Raw genomic sequence first — 20,652 nt, forward strand, 5'->3', positions numbered from 1 at the left:
GTGCTTTCTCCACTTGTAGATCCATGGCACGAGGCGGAAGCGTCACACTCAGCTGCCCATGACGCACTCAAAGCGCCCCTCACAGCTTGTGGCGTGTGGAGAACTGCACGCCGCTGCCGTGTCCAGTGGTGCCCTGCACACATGGGGTAAAACCAGGGATGGCAGGTGAGAGACCTGTGCAAGCAATGTCCACTCGGTCCACAACTGTACACGCACACCTCTGTCTGCCAACTAACCTATACCTGAGCATGCTATTGACTGTTCAGTAGTTCAGGAACTACGATCATTTCGTTCTCCTGCTTTGGATATAGTGACTGGTTCTGATAGGACAGGCTTGTGGGGTGAATCTGGTTAAGAGTGCACTGGGAGTCACAGTAACATCCGTTTCTTTTTCACCGTGACCCTTGTTTTGGCACCATTCCTCTTTCACTGTGACCATCGTTTGGCAGTGACACCGTTCCTACTTCACTATGATCATTGTTTTATGCTACTACTCTAAAGAGGTCATGTGAATGACATAGCTCTGTATGCTTTGTATGGAGTGACAAACTGGTGTTTATGGTGCCACTCCATACTAGGCATAGCAAACTATGATGTACTATAGTAATCACATACCGGTACTAGAAGTAGTAATCTCTGTAGGTTGTATGGTTGAGGTCTAAGTCATGGCTATTTTCAGGCTTCACCTCACTCTGCCAAAGTGTACAACAAACGGTTCATGTACTCTTGATTGCACCAGCATTGTATGGTGTGATTGTGTTTGCCATGTCATCCCATACAGTTATGCTATGTGCTGTGTGCTGTGTACGTGTGTACGTGTCTGTGTGTACATGTGCGTATGTACATGTGCGTGTGTACGTGTGTGCGTGTCTGTGTGTACATGTGCGTGTGTACATGTGCGTGTGTACATGTGCGTGTGTACATGTGCGTATTCGTACGTGTGTATTGCTGCTTCTTTTTTTTCCGATCATCACCGGCATCACCAGACTTGGCCACGGTGACATCATTGAAGAGGAAGGCTGCACCCTGCCACTGCGCGTTGAGATCCTGCACATGCACGGCATCCAGGTGCTGGCCGTGGACTGCGGCTGTGAGCACACGCTAGCGTTGTGCCAGGACGGCGTGTACGCCTGGGGCTCGTCCAAGTACGGTCAGCTGGGCCTGGGCGACAGGGACCGGCGTACACGGCCGTCCATCATCACCGAGCTGAGCGACAAGAACATCATGACGGTGGTGTGCGGCCAGTACCACAGCATGGCGCTGTCGCGTGACCAGCGCGTCTACAGCTGGGGCTGGGGCGTGCACGGCCAGTTGGGGCTGAGCAGCTGCGAGGACAGCATGTTCCCCATGCGCATCACCGCCGTCGGCAATCTGCGTATCAAGGCCGTCTCGGCTGGCTACTGCCATTCGGCGCTGCTGTCTCGCGACGGTGCAGTGCTGACGTTCGGTAATAACCAGTATGGCCAGCTGGGACTCGGCAACAACATGAAGCAGTCAGCGCCGCAACTTGTCAAGTCACTGGAAAAGGAGCGCGTCACGCACATCGCGTGTGGCAACTTCTTCACGGTAAGCCACTTGCTTCTAATCGTAAATAGATCGGCTAACCCGGTGGCTATGCTAAAGGATGGGTATTTTCTACTATTTTGTGATGGGAGGATTTCTGTGCATTAGTCCTTTTCTCCCCGGTCTCTGCGAGTTATACCTTGGCTGCCGTTGCTTAGTAGTCCTATCTACCTTTTGAGCGCTAACAGTGCATTCAGTATAGTTTGTTGTGCGTGAATGTGTGTGTATGTGTGTGTTTTTGTGCGTGTGTGCGTGCACGTGCATGCATGTTTGAAGGGGGTATTGTGGATCGGCTATCTGTGTGGCAATGCATTCTATTCACATGCCATGTATATGCATGCATGATATGATGTACAGGTGGCTATTACAGAAGGTGGTGACATCTACCAGTGGGGCCGTAATCTGCAAGCAACACACGTGAGTTGATGATTGCATGCGTGTGGCGGTGTTGGGCATCGCTACTACATCAGTAACACGAGCAGGCAGTCCAGCATTGCGAGCAAGATGGGCTCTGTTTGACTGCTAGGGTGTTGTAGATAGTTAACTAGGATCAAAGTCCAGGGCTTGAGGAGCATAATGGGACCTGAGTGGAACATCAATAGGCGTAGTGAACGGCAACAGAGTGGCTGCAGGAACAGGATCTTCCAGAGGCATTGATGCGAAAGGCAAAGGCATGCAGGCAGGCTTCAGGTGGTTGAAGTGAAGTGCCTTGCTGAGGCCATCAACATCAGCAACATAGGATGTAGACTCGAAAAGTAGGCAAGAACATAAATCCACCGGGCACATCCGAAAAGTCAGGATACGCAAGCACTGGTGCTGTAGAAAGTTACCGCTTCGGAGCATTGGGTGTCACGTCACAGCTCTTGGTCCGTGTGGATGACACGTTCTTGTCGAATTTGACAGTCAGCGGGGCTGACCGCAGGGCCATTCCACGAACGAAGTGACGGCATTACCTGATGTGTCCCAGACAGACACGCACATCTCGCACGGACTTGGGTACGGCCCACTTCTCAATAGCTACGATCTTGGCAAGACACACCTACACTGCACGCATTTGTTCTTTGACATGTTCTGGCAATAGTGTTTATGTCCAAGAACAACTGACTTGTAATTTTGTTATAATCTTCCACGCAGGCCTGGCTTGCTTCTAAAAACATCTCTCTCTCCCCCCCCCCCCCCTCTCTCTCTCTCTCTCTCTCTCTCTTTTGCTCTCTTCTTTCCATTGCTCTTCCTGCCCCTTGTCTGTTCTGTCTCCATCTCTACCTTTGCTGTGCAGAGAGGACAGCTTCGAGGGTATATCCGATCTCGTCAGAACATCACTGAACTGGTCAACTGCAATCTGAATGTTCCACAGATGATCCAGTGTGGCTTTGAAGGCAAGGTTAAGCAGGTACGAGCATAGATTATTTCTTATCCTCCTGCATTTCTGGACCATACTCACACTCACATGATCTATCTGTACATGTTTATTTTCAGCAGGTTCCACTTTTTCGTGTGTCTTGGCAAGGGTCAATTCTTCTAGGAACTCTGCAAATGGCAATGCTCAATCTCCTTGTGTGTGCGTGCTTGTGTGTGTGTGTGTGTGTCTGTGTCTGTGTCTCTGTGTGTGTGTGTGTGTGTGTGTGTGTGTGTGTGTGTATGTGTGTATGTGTGTATGTGTGTGTGTGTGTGTGTGTGTGTGTGTGTGTGTGTGTGTGTGTGTGTATGTGTGTGGGTGGGTGTGTGTGTGTCTGTGTCTGTGTATCCATGCTGATGTTGTGTTTGTCCGTGTGCATGTGTCCCATCATACAGATATCCTGTGGTAGCTGCCATGGCTTACTACTCACTGACTCGTGTCATCTCTATGCTTGGGGTGCTAATGACTATGGCGAACTAGGCCAAGGCGCAAGGAATTTTCAGGTATGTATCAACCCAGAGCAGATGCACACCATGCTGTATACACTGGGCAGGCTAAGACTTAACAGATGACGGCAAATAACGTTATATAAATGGGACAGTGTGTTGTGTTCTGCCTGGATATACTTTTTCTGGTGTGTAGTTGACTAAAGTCTTGCTTCACAGTGTTTGAGACTGGTAACCTTTACGGTTTCACGCAATTGGCTTTGTGTATAAACCTGTTCTCAAAGTTAGAAGTCGGTAGACGTCGGTGAAGGTACGACATTTCTGTACGCATAATGACCGTGAGAGCTGTTTTCTACAAATATTCCGTACGCCGCACTGTAAATGTTGCAGAGTTGGGTAATATACAGGTTTTACATCGATGATCTGCCGACATGGGTAGATTTGCGTTCACTAACTTCCATCTACTGCCAAAGCCTGTTCCACTCCACTCTATCAAGTGCTGTAAAACCAGTAATTTTCGGTGGTGTAATATTTTCGGTATTTCCCAAAATCAATGGTTTGGTAGCGCGAAAATCTCGGTAAACCGGTTTTCCAGATCCAAAAATGCATTTTGCACACTGTGTGGCGCATGGAATGGCATGGTTGAATAATTTTAGGTCGTGTTTTATTTTAGGTAAAAATTACCAGTACCGAAGGTACCGGAAATATATCTCCACCGGAATTTTCCGGTTTTACAGTGGACAGAAACCAACGCAGCCTGAAATGCTAACCGTGTCCACTCTTTCTATTTATCCATCAGTGTCACAAACTGAGGCGAATGGCAAGTTACGCTTTCCTGCGAACAATTCTGGTTGCACACTGTGGTCGACACAGCATGTGTTTTTCTTTCATCTGTCTATATCATTGCCTCAGATCACGCCCAAACTGATAAGCTCTCTGAAGGACCGGCGCATCATCTCTATGGCAACTGGTGATCAGTTCTCTGTGGCACTGGACCACTATGGTGAAGTCTGGGTGTGGGGTCGGGGTGACGGCGGACAGGTACGTATAGTGTGTACTTTGTGTGTTCCAGCATGTCTCTCCGTGTGTCTGTCTGTCTGCATGTCTGTTTGTCTGTATGCATGTATGTCCGTCCGTTCGTCCATCTGTCTGCCTGCCTGTCTGTCTGTCTGTCTGTCTGTCTGTGTGCCCATATCTTTTTACATTGGTTTGTGAAGTCAACAACCCTGTGTGCGAATGGCACCCTGGACCCTGCTACTCTCAACTTTATTCTTTGTGTATGCATACACTTGCCACTTTTTGCAGGAGATTTGCATTTGTAGGTACATGTACATAATATGAACCATATTCTGATATGTGAATATTCGGGCACGCACAACACCTACATCTATGTATTTGTGAGTGCACATGCGCTCGCATGCGTATCTTCAGCACTGTGTACAATTATTCTGATATGTGTGCCTTCTCCCTTCGTCTCAGCTTGGTATGGACAAACGTCACTTTGCGGTGAACAGCAGTGACTTGGAGGAGCCAACACCATTGCAAGGTTTATCTCAGTCCACTGGTCTGGTATCTCCTGGTTCACAGCAGTTAGGTGTGCCATCATCATTTGGTGTGAATCCTTCCGATACGGAAGATGACCTGGACATCGACTTTGACTTGCCAGAGCTGGCTTCTTTTGGAGGTGGGTGCAGTTGCGCTGCTTGTGTGTCCTGCATACACACGTCTGTTGCAACAAACTCTCGTCAAGAACCTCTTCACATTACTCGGTTGTGTTGTGATTTCTTTCCGTAGGGTACAGCAAACGCTGCAGCTGTTCACGCTTGTTTCTTCTACCGTTATCAGCGGTGGCACGTGGAGCAAGTTTTGTAACCTGCAGTATCAGTAAAGTGTGTTCTTTGGAGTAAAGAGAGAGGTTCCGCACTACGTAAAGTTGAGCAACTTTACGTTGGTGGGCGGGAAAAACCGTGAATTCGCGAGTTTGCACTCCACTTGCGGAAAGTTGTCTACGTAGAGTATGTAGATAGGGCTCTGATAACGTAGGTGCTCCATAAGTGGTTTGGAGTACAAATTTTGACTCTCTCCCCAGATCGACCCGGTCGTACACTGCCTCGTTCCGAGTTGCCAAGGGCAGCTACGTGATTTGAAATGTCTGTATGGGTCTTCAGCTCTGTGTGATCATGAACACAGCAGGTGCTAACATGCAGTTGGTGTTAGGCGTGCGTGTATGCAATACATCTGAATGCCATATTTGTGCGCTTGTGCCCACACGCGTGTCCTGTCAGGTGTACCGTATGGTGATCAGGCGTTGAGAATCTGCCTGGAGCACTTGCAAGGCTACTACAGCATTCTGCGGTTTCTTCGGTGAGTTGCTGCCGCTGCCCGCCGCCCACTAGCAGCCGATACTGTACTCACTGTACTACTACCTTTGAGGGAAGGAATTTGTAGTTAGCATGAAGAGAGTTGCTATACACCTGCTGGAATTGTTAGCATTCATTCTACTGTGTACAGATTACCACCACAAGACATTCTACTGTAATGAGTTGCTAAAAAAGTATTTTAAGTTTTCAACTTAACGAATATCTTAAATCTGTAGGTTAGCAATAGATTATAACAAGAGTACATAACCCCCCAGAGTGTGCAACGCCTGATCCAGCTCTGCATAGGGTCTTGGTCGAGCGAAATCGGATCTTTGCGTCATAATACCGTACACATCTGAGGGGAACCCGGGGAGTCGCGGGTACTCTTGGATCAAAAACAATGGTGCCCTGCCTCAAGACCGGTCTTGCGCTGGTGTGAAGTGTACGCATGACATCAGAAGATCCGATTCCGCTCGACCAACACCCTACACAGAGCTGGATCGGCGTTGCACACTCTGGGGGGTTATGTACTCTTGATTATAACAATCTGGGAGTTTACAGATATATCCCCACTTAACACATACTGCATGGCCCTAATGACATGTATCCAACAATGAAAGAAACAACGAAATTTCACTAGTTGAAGATTAGATTAGGAATGTCTTGCTAGGAATCAGACGTGTGTATGTAATGCATACAGGTAAGTGAAGTTACTGTGTGGAGTGAGTGTATCCACAGGCACAGTGCATGCATGCATGCACTGTGCGCACCTGCTACATGCTGCGGCACAATGCTTTCACTCGCTAGCTTTTGCACGCACCTTAGTGTGTATCCCATTGTTGTTGTTGCTGCTGCTGCTGCTGCTCCTTGTCTGACCTAGGTTATGTATGGACTGGGAACAATGGCAGAGTGCAGCTGACATGTGTGATCAACTACAGCTGTGGCCACTGGTATGTACTGTACACTGGTATACATGTAACTGTATGCTAGTGCAGCATGCCTCTGGTGGAGATATCCGACTCACCATGATGTATTGTAGGCAATCTCCTAATACATGGTTTACAGTACTAAGAAGAACAGTAGACTGTAGTGGATAACCGACTACCAGACAGTTTTGTTGTGGCTTGTCAAGCCGTGAATGCTTATGCCTTGACTCTTGAGTACTCTTGCGGAACAATGTACCAAGAAGTACCGCGAGAGCGCCCCACCAACTCGTCCTTTCGTGGTCGTGCTGTGGAGGTGGTGTCCTGTCTGAAAGTCATATGACACGTACCTTGTACATACATCACACGCTGTGCAGTCAATCCGTACTCAGTTTACCTTTGAGCTCCACACAAAAACATGCTAAGCATGACCTTAGTACACTAAGGTTCTCACACCGTACAAACTTTGTTACGCTCTGCCATACGAATTCCCTTTCCCTGGCTGTAAAATCTGGTGGGGTGCTCTCGCCGTACTTTACGGTACTGGTATTGACCCCAGTCGAACAGGATCCACGGAAATCTGTGACATGTCCTCTGCCGGGTTTAACGTTATGTGACTAGCTGGTCAGAGAGCATCGGCCGTTCCACGGCTTTCACTCAAGCACTAACCTGCTATACTGTTGCTCTTGTATTCCCATGCAACTTCAGGCTTTGGAAAGCCGCCTGGAGCACTTGGCAGTGTGCAAGCTGTCATCCAATGAGACGTTGAATGAAGTGCAAATCCTGTTTGAGAAGTACCTCAGGTATGTTTTCACGGTCGTAATTATTGTATTGTTCATGGTGTTGTTGCTGCATGCGCCTGTGCGTGTACATTGCTGTGTGTGCGGGGGTATGATTGCTATGCTGAGAAGATGATGGGGAGCATGTATCAAGCCTTTCCTCTTGCATGTGCTTCTCTGCTTTTGTGTGCTCCTTAGCTATATCCTTGGAGATGCTGTTGACACTGCTCTGGACACTGGCCAATTGACAAAGCTGATATTAGCTGTGAGTAGAGACTTCATAGCTAGATATCTTCTGCTTCCACTTGTCCAGCTGATTTCAACTGACTTCACCTTGTTCCTGCTCTAATATCACACACATTCGTTCTAGAGCACAGTTCACCTCAAAACATACAGTTTCTCGAGCACAGTTCAACACCCTTGGTCTAAGGGACCCACACAAGAAAGTGAATTTAGTCCTTATGCTGGCAAGTATACACAAGCAATAGCACATAGTTTTAAAAGGTAATTGTATGGTGCCTTGTGAAATACTTTTCCTCAGCTGGTCAGCTTCTGGAAGCGCGTCTCGCTGCCACTGAGCAACCTGGAAGCTGCACTGCGTCGACATCTTTCTGTCCTCGCAGAGCCGCTCAGTAATCTCATTGTCCAGTAAGTTGGGTATGGTATTATGGGTATAGAACAACATGTTCTTAGCAGGGAAATGTCAGTGGACCGTGCTTCAATGTTGCTGCATGCCTGGCTTGGTCTTGCATTGAGAGTCATGAACTGTTCTGAGTGTCCCTGGTTTTAGATGAATCCCAGGGTGACCTGAGCCAGAGTTTTTTTTTTTTTTTTTTTTTTTTTTTTTTTTTTAGTTGGTCCAGTTATCACCGGACCGGTTCCGGCGGCCCTGGTGTATTGTGTCCACGATACAGTGCCATGACTACATGTATGCAGTGCTGGGAGCATTCACGCCTGCACACACCTCACGCTAGTCCCATGCAGAGACCAAATGCTGTGTACTTCTAAATAAATTGTGTACACTGGGCTGTGCTGGTCCAGGCACAAGATCCAGGGTTAGGCTGCCACGCACACTCTAGAGCTTGGTAGGCCTGCTAGCAACACAACCAGAAATCAGATTAACATGGTTATACTATTCGTAGTATGGAGTTTTTACTGCAGTCCTGGCCAGTGAAATCCGACCATGGGTGCACTTTCAGCCGCCCCTGAGGCCCTGCAGCTCGGTAGTCCAGCTCAGTTCACAAGGCCACCATGCACCGCGGAACTTCGGTGCACATTTCTAGCAATGAACGGATTTCACTGGCCAGCTCTGTGGATTTTTGCTTTCGATTGCTTTTGGGTTTTTTTGCTTCAGTTCAGGCCCTTCAGGGCATTGATTTTATGTTGTTTGTTCTGTGTGGTTCGCTTCTTCTCCAGTAGTTCCAAATCACCACCGAGTGCTTACAAAGGTGGAGGTGGAGATGAGAAGACAGCAAAGGCACGTGCTGATTCAGCGGTCAGGTTGCTTGGTGAACTTAGCTCGTCATTCCATCTTCAAGTGGTGGCACAGACAGTCAAGCAGGTCACGGCATTGGGGCCAGCGAACGTTGCGCCGGCATCTTCTCTACCAAGAGGTGGCAGATCCAGTGCAGATGTTAGTATGCAGGGAGAGGGGGGGGGCAGTGATAGAGGCATCCATTTTTGTCTCAATGTTTCATCTTACACCTAGTCCATGTCAGTTTCCACTCCGTCTCACGCGATCTATTGCAGAGATTTTCCTGATCGCACGTGCACTAGTGTAAAGCATACACAAATGAACGTTGCAGACTACTGTGACTTGAAGCATACATGGAGGGCTATTTCAAATTTTCAATGGTAGTTGCCGTGAACATCTAACGTTGTTGATTGTGTGGATTGTATGTTTCTCCAGCTGGCAGCCAGTGGTCGCAACGTGGAGCAATCATTATGGAGTGATATTCTCCAACATCTCAGCAAAAACCTCCACCAGAACCACAGCATCACAGTACCGCAGTCTGCTCTCGACATGGCCACCATATCACCATCATCATCACTGACGCCAGCCCCATCATCCTCGTCTCAATCGACAGCAACAGCAGCAAAGGTAACTTCTTCAGCATCGCTTGCTGTTAGTCAAGTGCATCTGGTGATAGTGTTCTTCTGCCTGCGATGTTCCAGCTTGGTGATAGTGTTCTGCCTGCAATATAATGTTCCTGCTTGGTGATTGTTTTTGTTTCTTTGGCCGATAGTGTTCTGCCTGCAATGTTCCTGCTTGGAATAGCCAAGCTGGCTAGTACAGTGCTGTTAGCCTGTTACAGTACTGCTTGATGAAATCCGATCGCGTGAGTCAAGTACTCGTCGGCGCCGGGCACAGTGCGTGACTAGACCTGACACTAACACTGGGGGATGTTCATCAGTGCGGGGCGCAACGTTGACTCACTCCAGCGGATTTCATTGAGCAGCACTGTAGAAGCTTTTATTAGCAATTAGTTTGGTTGCAGTCGTAACCTTGACATACATCTTCTTGTTCAAACTACCAAAGCACCCGGGTGTACACACCATTCAGCAAGTGTTTTGTGTATGTGTTTGTTATGCTTCCTTGCCATACACAGGAATTTTCAACATCGCCTCCTCGTCGACTGTCCGGCATTGGGGGCAATGCTGCTAGCAAGAGCACTAATGATCTAGTCGTGTTTAGCTGTGGACACTCCTTCACTAGAAAAGTAAGAGGGAGCACAGTGCGCGTCGATGTTGTCATACAGGATATGCCATGCCAGTCATGAAGTAAAGGGGGTGATGTTTGCGCCTGCCAAGTATTGACATGGGAACTTCGTCACCCTCTTTTAAAAATCAAACAAAGTGTGTGTGTGTGTGTGTGCGTGTGTGTGTGTACAACTTTTCATCAGAATAGAGTTATTGTCTTATCAGATGTGATTGCAGTCTTCATAGACAGAGAGACTCTGTGTATATGACAAGCCACACCTGACCTCCTGGAAATGTTGTGTTCTGCGAAATATTCCTCTTTCGTTGCTCTCAGAACTTTGATGACAGCGTTGTGCCGGAGTTCCGTGACCTGCTGTCCAACCTACCTGTGTCACTATCCAACACAGCGTATCAACTGCAGGGCCACTACTTGCACTCACCATGCCTGGCTGCTGCCTGCCCGCTGTGCGTGTACGACTACCTGCGGCAAGTGCAGCATGACAGTTTGGCTGTACAGTAGTAGTAGGAATGTTTACAATTTTAGGGAGTGCTCAATAGTAGCTTGCAGTGCACTGGAATAGTCTGTACATAACAGTTATTATACCTCCTTCCCTTAGTTATCCTACTGTCTGGCTGCGTACATTGCTCTGTGCCATTGATATGGTACAGCCGTGGTGTCTTAGTCTCCCCCTCTAGTGTGTATTGTTGTGTAGCTTCGACCGTTTTCTATGTAGGGTTGTTCTCTCTCTCTCTCTCTCTCTCTCTCTCTCTCTCTCTCTCTCTCTCTCTCTCTCTCTCTCTCTCTCTCACACACACACACACACACACACACACACACACACACACACACACACACACACACACACACATACACACACACACACACACACACACACACACACACACACACACACACAAAGCTTGGCATGCCCTGCCTTGCTCTTTTTAGTTTGATCCCAGTGCACCTGGTACTGCACCACCAATCGCATCATAGTAAATCATAGATCCTGGCGAGGCGGTCAGTATATTGAATATTCCTTCTATCCACAAAAAGATATACCACCACGCAAACTAGAACCCAACGAAACATTAACCACTCATGTATCCCTCATATCATGCATATCGTATACTATTCTTGATATGACACCATTTACCTCCATGTCTATTTAGGTCGTTGAAGAAGCCTCGAAATCAGGTGAAGGCTCATTTTATATTTCAAAGATTTTTGATAATTTTTACAATTTTTTAAGCAATTGTTACTTTCTACTTCTGAAGTAGAAGACGGCGAGTAATAAAAGGTGTGAAACACAGCCTTGCTTGATCTTGTGTTCCTCTATTACCGTCATGAGGCATGAGAACGTGCAGAAAGTTTAACGATGGCTACTACTACAGTCTGTCCCCGGGGAAAATTGCGGAAAAAATCGCAAAAAACGCGGGGGAAAACGCGGCATTATAATGGCATAATTTGCGGTGAATTTGCGGTAAATATGCGGTGAATAATATTGATGTGCGGCAATTTTCAGTGAGTATGCAGTGAAATCAATCAGTTACAAGTCTCTGGTGTAAGCACTCGTCATAATTATATTATTTTTTTTTAGTAAAAAGCCGCCACGATGAGACGTTGCTGACCGAACAGTGCACTGTGTGCACGTGTAGTACAACAAAAAAGTTCAAAAAACGCGGGAAAATCGCGGTCTTTTAAAAAATCGCAAAAAACGCGGAAAAAAACGCGGCCGCGGAATCGCAATTTTCCCCGGGGACAGTACTACCTGGCCACCCAGAACATGCATCAATACCGGTATGCGCATCTTACACAGACATCTCGAACCGGGTTCGCGATAACGTTTCTTCAAATAACGAAAAACAATTGGGGGTTAAAACGTCAGACTTTCCGGTTTTACAGTAAACTGATTGACACGTGCAGTGCATAACAGTGGGTAGTAGAAGAATTTACTTGTGTGGTGGTTTCACTGGGAAAGTTCCAACAAACAAGGGATGACTTACTACAGGGAACCCTACATGTCTTCAATATTCGGAGGCTCCATTCAGCAAATATCCCCTTTAAAAGGGATGAATTCTAGTACGAGCAAAGAAAGGCAGGAGATTGTGCCCGGCGACAGACAATCCGAAGGGAGAGCATTCCCTGATTCCATCAATCTGCCACCACAAAAGAAACTGAGCTGATCTGTGTGGTTTACAATGCCCCCCTCTTTCCCTCCTTATATCAACAGCCGCCTCATTTCAAGGGAGATGATCAGTGCAGCTACTACAGCGTACCAGGGAGCTCAACTCCCTGGCTTCCAATGGCTACAGATCCGCATTCCTAAGCACTGCCGCTCACCGTTGCGGGACATCAATATCCTCACCATCTTCACAGCTCAGTCATGTAATGAAAATTCAAAAATATTCACCACTGGGTTTGCCTGAGGACAGCATCTACGGTCGGTTTGACTGCTGGTTCTGTCGATCTGCACTCCAGTAAGCTGCTTGCGGACAGCAGCGGAGTCGTAGGGAAGTGTTTCATCCTCACCCAAGACAGAATGACTCGAGCAAGGACATGCACAGACTGCTGCATGATGATCTGAGCAACCAAACTCTTCACCAGCCAAGAAAGTAAAAACCCTTGCTTGTTGACCCGGGGAGGCCGAGGGTATAGCCAGGTGAGAACAACGACAACGGGAAAAAACGAAAAAAAACACCCACCGGTTCCCAAAGCATTGATGAAGCCCCCAAGGCGCCAAGGGTTGCCAGTTTAGTCGTAAGATTACAACTCTTTTGCTCGCAAGATGACGTCAACATCATTTTGAAAGTGACTTCACTGTCAGTGCGCATGCTCTGGGGCTTCTTGTTCCTGGTGAAATGGCTTCTGTACTGTGTCGCTGTGTCCGCTCGTCGGGCCTTCGGGCCGGGTAAGGGCATTCTGGAGAGCTTGGGATGTAGCTGAATTGTGCCTAAGGAGGTTTTTGATGCTGTTTTGTTGGACAGACAACCGGCCAGGGAGATGGCCACCCTGAAAGAAAGTAAGAAAGAAATAATACAATTCTCAAGAGAATTTTTAGGTGACTGAGTGACAAGCACATTTGAAAATGTTTGTTATGCACAGTTTCAAACCGCTTGAAGAGTGTTAAGAACATTCAGAAAATCACAAAGTCTATGAAGATGGTGTCAGCGGCTAAGTTCGCCAGAGCAGAGCGTGACCTCAAGCCAGCTCGTGCCTTTGGTGCTGGTGCAAATGGTGAGATTTTCGAAATTGTCTGTACTTTACAATACTGTGCATTGAGTAATGCCTTGTGAACTAGTAATGTTCTCTCAAGTAATTTCATATTGTACTTAGTAATGACTCTACTCATGAGTACGTTGAAGGGGAGTATAAGTGAAGGAAGGTGAACTTTTGAGCTGCACACAACAACAAGGATGTTGCAACACGTGATGCTGGTCGTGGTGTCCAGGGATCTGTTACATTTTGTGCTTTAGTTCACATTCTATTGTGGGTAGCAGGGTCTCATAATTCACGGACCAGAGCATGCGAAACTGTCCATATGGCAGATTCACTAGTCATTCGTGTAGCATAACTCCCATGTAGCTGTGCTCTTGATAGCACACATCACGCGCGAGCACGCTTATATCTATATAAATCATTGCATGTGTTTATAGGGTACACACATGCCACATCAAGGTTCCATCAAAGTCACAGCTGAGTAGCTTTACTGTGTGTGCCACATACATGCTGCACCCTGTTTCCGAATACAATACAAAGTATGAACCAGACTCATCCCTGAGGCCTGTTTTCCAGTTCAGGGGTTTAGATATTGTGCTTTCACTGGCTGTTACGTGTGTGGTCATGCAATAACTTCTCGAATTCGTGTGCATGTCTGTGAGCCCCGCAAGGACGTTGAGATCAGGGGCGTTGTGCTATGCTTGTCTGCCATGGTGGTTTGCGACATTATGCAGCTCCACACATAATCACATAACTGGCCTTTCCCAGCTTACTGTCAAGCTCCGCAAAATGAACACATGGTCGCTCAACTGTGGGTGTGTTCGCCAGAGTTTTCTCATATCGACCTGCACGTTTTTGCGTAACTTGGCACTCCAGGATTTTCGGTGTGACCCACTAAAATGCTCTACATGTATTCTGACCCGATCATGGGGCAAACTGTCACCGTCCGTCTGTTTTGGGCAATCTGTAGTCAAATAATTATGCTGTTTTCAAACTTGTTAGCGCTATCTGAAGGCGTACATCACCCTATACCACGAAGTGTCAGACTTATTGGTTAAAAGTTTCCTGTTGCTGTATTTCTTTGTGTGCTATTCACAACATGGGTGATGATATGTCATGTCCCCATTTTTGTATTGTTACACATGTGTTGCTCGGTGGAGTTTGTGCTGGCGCGCGCGTGCGTGTGTGTGCGCTTCGCGCTGGAATTGTGTGGTGCATGCAAGTGAGAGCATGTGTTGACTGTAAACCCCAGTGCTGTCTTTCTTTTATCAGTAGTGCTCTTAGGCTACTTTGATAATTTCTCAGTAGTATTCGGTTGTGTGGGTATGCTTTCGCCATCCAAGAAAGATTCTTTCCTTTGGTGTGTGCTGGCATGCATATGTTCGCATGTTGATTTGAACCACATGGTAACATCACATAGTGATACCCTGTTACGTTCACTTCAAGTCGGACAGTTTTTACTAGTTGATGGAGCATCTGTCTGGTTATTCTGAACTTTTCTTGTCTTCTCTTTTCAGTGCTGTATGACCGTGTGCAGCCAGAGGAGAGTGACAGGGTGGACCCTGAAGCACAGAATATTATGTTGGTGCTGTCCTCCGACCGTGGTCTGTGCGGTGCCATTCACAGCAGCGTGGTCAAGTCTGTCCGTGCCGAGCTTGCTGAGACTAAGGAGAAGACCTCCTTGATGGTGCTCGGAGATAAGGCGCGCCAGATGCTCCAGGTATGTTGTGCTAGTGTTTCTTGGTGCTCTCAGTGCCAATGTCATTCACAGTATGAGAGGTTTCTGTATACATGTACTTTGCTGTAGTTGTACAGTAAAACCTGGTTTAAGCGACCACCCCACGGTGCAAGCATAAGTGGTCGTTACAGCCAGGTGGTCTTTAGAACCAGGTCCCATACATTCTTGGCATATCGGATCTTAAGTACCAGTGCTTTGGCACCCCACCGTGCAAGCATAAGTGGTCGTTACAGCCAGGTGGTCTTTAGAACCAGGTCCCATACATTCTTGGCATATCGGATCTTAAGTACCAGTGCTTTGGCCGGGTGGTTGTGGGCTTGCCTGCGAATCACAAGTTCGAGACCCGCGCTGGGAGCAGGGAGCGTGTACTGTGCTAACAAATGCGGTGATGCATGCATGAACCACTATACGTGCAAGGAACTTCGCCGACACCCACAGTCAACTGGATACTCACTACTCGGAGTGAGGGTACTGTATAAGCAGAAATATTGGTCTGGAATTTAATTTCGTCTGTTTCGTCCAAGGAGCTTTTGGACTAAATTAAATGTAGGACTAATGTCGATTTGTCCAGCTTTTCTATACACTCTAATGATCCATGGACGAAATTTTCAACCGGACGAACTCCTTTTCTTTGGATAATTATTGACCGACGAAATTTTCTGCCTCTACAGTGACATGGATGCAGCTAACGAGGTTCGCCCCCTTGTCGGGGCATTGGTTGTGAGAGTTACCACCTCACCCTCACCGCCAGGCGCTGCATCTGCCACCCTGGTACAGTCAGACCTCGCTTAACCGCACACATCCGTTTTCCAAAAAAATATCCAGATAGGCGAGGGAACCGGATAACCGAACACCGTTTATGTTAGATGCATCACGTATGCTGTAAATATGTAACCAGCTTTTTTCTTCCGGATGGCGAGGGATCCGGATAAGCGAGGTCTGACTGCATTACAGGCATGGTGGTGGCCTGGTAGGAGCGAAACTTCCTAAGCTGGTTGTGTTTCTCAACGCAATTGTATAGCGGGTTGCAACGTGGACGTGCAAAGTTTACTTTTACATGCATGTGCATGGTTGTAATTCCGTGTATTCATATTGACAGGTGTGGAGCACAGAATACTTTTGTGCGTGCAGCGAATCCTGCACTGCCACTTGTCACTTCTGTTGACTGCATGCACTTGCTTCAGAGCGCACTTCAACCCTATCAGCCAAGATGGCACTTTTGGCTAGTTTTGGTCACTGTATGCAGGTCCAATATGGCACTTGGTACACTAAAAGTCGGTCGATTGTTGCGCAATGCAGGTAGTCGGTGCAGTTTCTGTGCAGAACTATCTGTGCATGGGCGATGCAGCGTTTGGCCCTTATTCCCAATCGAACATGGTTGAATAAACGTTCACGGGCTCAGCATGTCCAATTATTGTGCATAAAAGACTTGTCTTACTGATGGTCCGTGTTTTTTGTTCATTTTGCTGTCCCATCATGCTGTGCTTTGCAGAAGCAACACTCTGACAAGTTCATTGTCACCTTCAACGAGTACGGCCGCATGCCACCCACTTTCAGCGACGCCTCGTTTGTTGCACAACAGCTTCTTGAGAGCGAAATGCCCTTCACCAAGGGAACAATCTTCTACAACCGCTTCAAGTCTGTTGTTGCTTTCCAGGCTTCGCAGATGGGCTTCATCTCACCCGGCGCTTTGTCGAAGGCTGGTGAGTTCCTTTGCTTTGTTTTCATCATCATGTCCTGTTCTCAAGCACTTTTGTGGTAGGTTGGTGGATATCATATTACAGTACCTTGCGTTCCCGCTCCTGCGCGCACTGCAGGATGTGTGTTGCCCTGATTTTAAAAGGTACTTGCCACTGATGTTTATTAGTGGTGAAACGAATATTCGAACATTCGTTCGGTTTGTCACATTCGAATATTCGTTAAGTCACATTCAAGTATTCGTTACGTCACTTCGAATGCAGTGCCTGTACATACATGCACGCCGAACACGGTACAGTGCAGTGCGTACAGCCTGCCGGTGACTTTGTACTGCATGTTCGCACATGTATGTCCATACTGGACTGCCAATGTTGCACATAACATTTATGAACTTCGAAGTAGCCTTATGTGGCAGTATATTGTACGTGGCACTACCGCTTGTCATACCTAATAATATATTAGTATTGACAATATCCATCAAATGACTGAGAGGAGGGCATGTGATGTCATCTGTGTTACCAAAAGAATATTCGTTCATTCGTTTGTTAAGCTGAAGAATATTCGACTAGTAGGTTTTGACATTCGTTTCACCACTAGTGTTTATGAAGCTTTTCAATGGATCATCTACAGTGCTGCTCAATGATATCTGATCTTGTGAGTCAATGTCATGCCGTGTTCTGTGCAGTCCCAGACCTGTGAACACTGGGATGTGCATTGGTGCAGGGCGCGTACCTGACCCACGCGATCGGATTTCATTGCACAGCACGTGGGTGTTGCCCAAGTGTAGTATGATCCTTGCTTTCCTCTCTTTCCGCAACCACCCGAGAGCTACATACTATAGTTGTGCTAAGCCCACACCCAGGCTGCCCCTTTCTAAATTAAATGGGCCACTGTTCTTTGACTGGATATATTGCAGGCTTGGTGTATGCTAATTTGCTGCTCCAGTACACAGGTTTGTAAACAATATCAGTTTTAGAAAGGAATGTGATTTGTTCAAATCAAGCCTTGCTTTGTGTTCTGTGTTTGTCGTTGTTCTTGTTCGAATGTGGTGTGTGTGCGTGTGCAGACTCTCTGTCCGTGTACGACAGTGTTGATGCGTCTGTTCTGGAGAACTACACAGAGTTCTCACTCGCTGCGCTGGTGTACGGTGCTATGAAGGACGGTGCTGCAGCTGAGCAGTCATCTCGTATGACTGCTATGGAGGGTGCAAGCAAGAACGCTGGTAAGTTTTCATCCTCTTTACTAGGTCTACTATTCCTGTCTTTAGGCCAGTTTGGAGTTGTAATTCTGGTGCTGTGTACTTTCTTGTTGCGTGGAAATGATGGATTGTAGTCTACTTTGAAGTAAGTATACGTAACTACAGGGACCATAAAACTGCAACTAAGCACCCACCCTGGTGTGCACAGCCTATTTGGAACAGAACGCACGTTTCGTACTCGGCACTTGTACAAGCTTCTCACACTAGTATGAGCATGCAGTGAATTTTCTACTGAAGAATATGTTCAAAGTAGGACTGCCCATGGATTGCTGGGTAACACATTGTCAAAAAACATTATGCACGTGCATGTGTACAAGACTAAAATTTCTACCATAGCTTTGGCTCTGGGCTCGTTGGAGTGCTCTTGAAGAGAGGATTACAATGCTTGCAGTTTGTACCATAAGTGATAGGAGACATGGTGTTTCCATAGTAATGTTTCCGTATAGGGCACCCGTGTTTTCGTAGAAAACTACCCAAACGCGATACCCGAAGGAAACACTACCTGGCATGTACCGAGTTCGAAGCATGCAGATATCGAAACTTCAGCGCACTATGTAGGTGCTTATTCATGATGGGCGTTCATGATAGACGCTTGCTCGCAATGTTCACATTATGTACCGCATTCCCACTAACTAATCTAGTACTCTAATCCAGTACTGGTTTTTTCACATCCTTGAGGAAAAGGCCAAAATATTTGCGCAGTTTTCCTGCTTTTGAGCTTGTTGTGAACTGGAGCCATACAGCTATTTCTCAGGGGAAGACATGTTTAAAAACTGGCCTGAATATTGCGCACAATACCATCTTACGTAAGCGCCCATCCTGGGTTACCGATTGTTTTTACAGAACGAAAAGTTTTAGTATTTTTCAGCCCCCACCCACCTACATAAGGCTGCATTCGATTGTGGAAACTGGATCCCGATCCCCGCGCACAACCGATAATCTGTTTCAAGGCCTTAGCAACCGCGTTGCTACAGCTCATCCCATAGTATCTGTACGCATATTGGGAGTTTTGAGTAGATACGAGTCGTGCCATGGAAATGAATCCGTCGAATCCGTCTCTGGGAGGTGGGTTGACTGGATCCGAATCCGTGCTCTCTGGATCCGGATTCGTACAATCGAACATGTACGAATTTGGCGAATCCGGGTCTGGGGCTGATGGATTTGTACAATCGAACATGCCCTATTTAAAGGTAGCTAACAAAGCTAACTAACGATTCAGTGCAAAACTTTGCATGTTCACTCGATCCTGGTTTTCCGAGCGAGCATCCGATTATTTGAACTACCGGTAATTGTTTGACCCCTAATTTTGAATTTCTGTGCAAGTTACTGTATAACACCTTTATTTCGGTGTAATTTAAACTTCGGTAACTTCGGTGCTGGTCCTGGATCACCTAATTTAACATTACACCTAAATTTTCCGAATTACCAAAAATATGTAAAAATCATGAAAACCACTGTCAAGTTAAAAAAATCAACTACTGGTATACCGGTACATGTACTATGATGTAGTACATTGTACATACATAACATGTACCGGTATACATATGTGGAGCCTTTTGGCCTTGGCGGAGATAAGTGCAAGAGCGTTTTTTTTTTTTTTTTTTTTTTGGTGCCATGCATACCGAATTTATCCTTACACCGAAAGGTCAGGGGTTGGCTTTTACCGAAATTTTACAACACCGAAAATAAGGTGATATACAGTATGACGGTCAAGAATTCTGATTCATTGCATGTATGCATAGGCTGCGGCGTAAACATGTTTTGGATCTCGTGCAAAATGCTCACTCTGGCTTCTTATTGTGTTTCTTCGCCTCTGTTCTTCCAGGTGAAATGATCAGCACATTGACATTGAAATTCAACCGTACTCGACAGGCTGTCATCACTCGCGAACTCATTGAAATCATTTCTGGTGCATCTGCTCTCGAATAAACAGAGGTGATTTCTCCTGTAGTCACTCGTCATTGTTGTCATTATTTTAAAATTGTCTTTCTTTCCCATTAGGATACTTGCATTTCAGCATGATACATGCCTTATTATTATTTTATACAGTTGATGCATGCGCACACACATGTACAATTGTCAGACATTTTGTGTGCTGAGTTTTAGAACGGAAGAAAAAATATGACAAGAACTACATAAAGTTTCATTTTGTACTTTTGCACAGTTGGGATCACTTTGACTGGCAGGGTCGAAAATTGGTACTCGAGGGCGTTGCGTGGCCTATTTATTGCTCCTTGTGAAAGCTTGATCGTTTGGGGACGCATGAAATGCAAGCGTACCGCATCCACACACCAGTCACCCCATGTTGTCACTGTGTACACGCTATACGACAGACACTCTCTACACGAAAAACAAAAGAAAAAACTTCATCAACCTGACTGACTTGATTCTACACGCGACGAAAAATTATTTTACTCGAAATGTCCAGAAATGTCCAATGTCCAGAAATAGCAATTCACCTCGTAGTTGACAGCTGGGCTGTTGTAGTTTCTCCTCGTGTCGGTGCCTTGTTGATAGTCTTTTCTTGGGAGGCATTTCAACGAGTTTTGTGGTACTATGTCGCATGAGAATTTT

The 20,652-nt window shown here is 46.6% G+C and overlaps 2 protein-coding genes across 4 annotated transcripts in view; both read left to right on the plus strand.

Annotated features, from left to right (window-relative positions):
• Nucleotides 1-11,477, plus strand: part of LOC135809421 (uncharacterized) — a 33,594-nt gene extending 22,117 nt beyond the window's left edge. For 2 of the 3 annotated variants that reach the window (XM_065322770.1, XM_065322772.1), the window contains exons 23-38: nucleotides 20-165; nucleotides 987-1,566; nucleotides 1,921-1,980; nucleotides 2,840-2,953; nucleotides 3,355-3,462; nucleotides 4,318-4,446; nucleotides 4,885-5,089; nucleotides 5,691-5,769; nucleotides 6,646-6,715; nucleotides 7,397-7,491; nucleotides 7,666-7,732; nucleotides 8,009-8,115; nucleotides 8,884-9,100; nucleotides 9,377-9,568; nucleotides 10,077-10,187; nucleotides 10,502-11,477. In XM_065322770.1, coding sequence (XP_065178842.1) covers nucleotides 20-165; nucleotides 987-1,566; nucleotides 1,921-1,980; nucleotides 2,840-2,953; nucleotides 3,355-3,462; nucleotides 4,318-4,446; nucleotides 4,885-5,089; nucleotides 5,691-5,769; nucleotides 6,646-6,715; nucleotides 7,397-7,491; nucleotides 7,666-7,732; nucleotides 8,009-8,115; nucleotides 8,884-9,100; nucleotides 9,377-9,568; nucleotides 10,077-10,187; nucleotides 10,502-10,687 — 2,466 coding nt within the window. In that variant the 3' untranslated portion in view covers nucleotides 10,688-11,477. The remainder of the gene's footprint in view (nucleotides 1-19; nucleotides 166-986; nucleotides 1,567-1,920; nucleotides 1,981-2,839; nucleotides 2,954-3,354; nucleotides 3,463-4,317; nucleotides 4,447-4,884; nucleotides 5,090-5,690; nucleotides 5,770-6,645; nucleotides 6,716-7,396; nucleotides 7,492-7,665; nucleotides 7,733-8,008; nucleotides 8,116-8,883; nucleotides 9,101-9,376; nucleotides 9,569-10,076; nucleotides 10,188-10,501) is intronic. The other variant, XM_065322771.1, reaches the window with a different exon arrangement.
• A 1,480-nt stretch (nucleotides 11,478-12,957) lies between these two features.
• Nucleotides 12,958-20,257, plus strand: LOC135809426 (ATP synthase subunit gamma, mitochondrial-like). The gene is made up of 7 exons (XM_065322775.1): nucleotides 12,958-13,076; nucleotides 13,153-13,187; nucleotides 13,271-13,402; nucleotides 14,902-15,104; nucleotides 16,615-16,825; nucleotides 17,887-18,042; nucleotides 19,904-20,257. The coding sequence occupies exons 1-7, from the start codon at nucleotides 13,027-13,029 to the stop codon at nucleotides 20,005-20,007; spliced, it is 891 nt and encodes a 296-aa protein (XP_065178847.1). The 5' UTR covers nucleotides 12,958-13,026; the 3' UTR covers nucleotides 20,008-20,257.
• The last annotated feature ends 395 nt before the right edge of the window (nucleotides 20,258-20,652 follow it).

Source organism: Sycon ciliatum, chromosome 2 (assembly GCF_964019385.1).
Source record: "Sycon ciliatum chromosome 2, ocSycCili1.1, whole genome shotgun sequence".
In the NCBI taxonomy this organism is placed as follows: domain Eukaryota; kingdom Metazoa; phylum Porifera; class Calcarea; order Leucosolenida; family Sycettidae; genus Sycon; species Sycon ciliatum.

Excerpts from the sequence above, each read along its gene's own strand:
- LOC135809426 (XM_065322775.1), top strand. The coding sequence starts at position 13,027 with ATGGCTTCTGTACTGTGTCGCTGTGTCCGCTCGTCGGGCCTTCGGGCC. Across the intron at positions 13,188-13,270 it reads GATGGCCACCCTGAAAGAAA|TTTCAAACCGCTTGAAGAGT; the intron begins GTAAGAAAGAAA and ends TGTTATGCACAG. Across the intron at positions 13,403-14,901 it reads CTTTGGTGCTGGTGCAAATG|TGCTGTATGACCGTGTGCAG; the intron begins GTGAGATTTTCG and ends TTCTCTTTTCAG.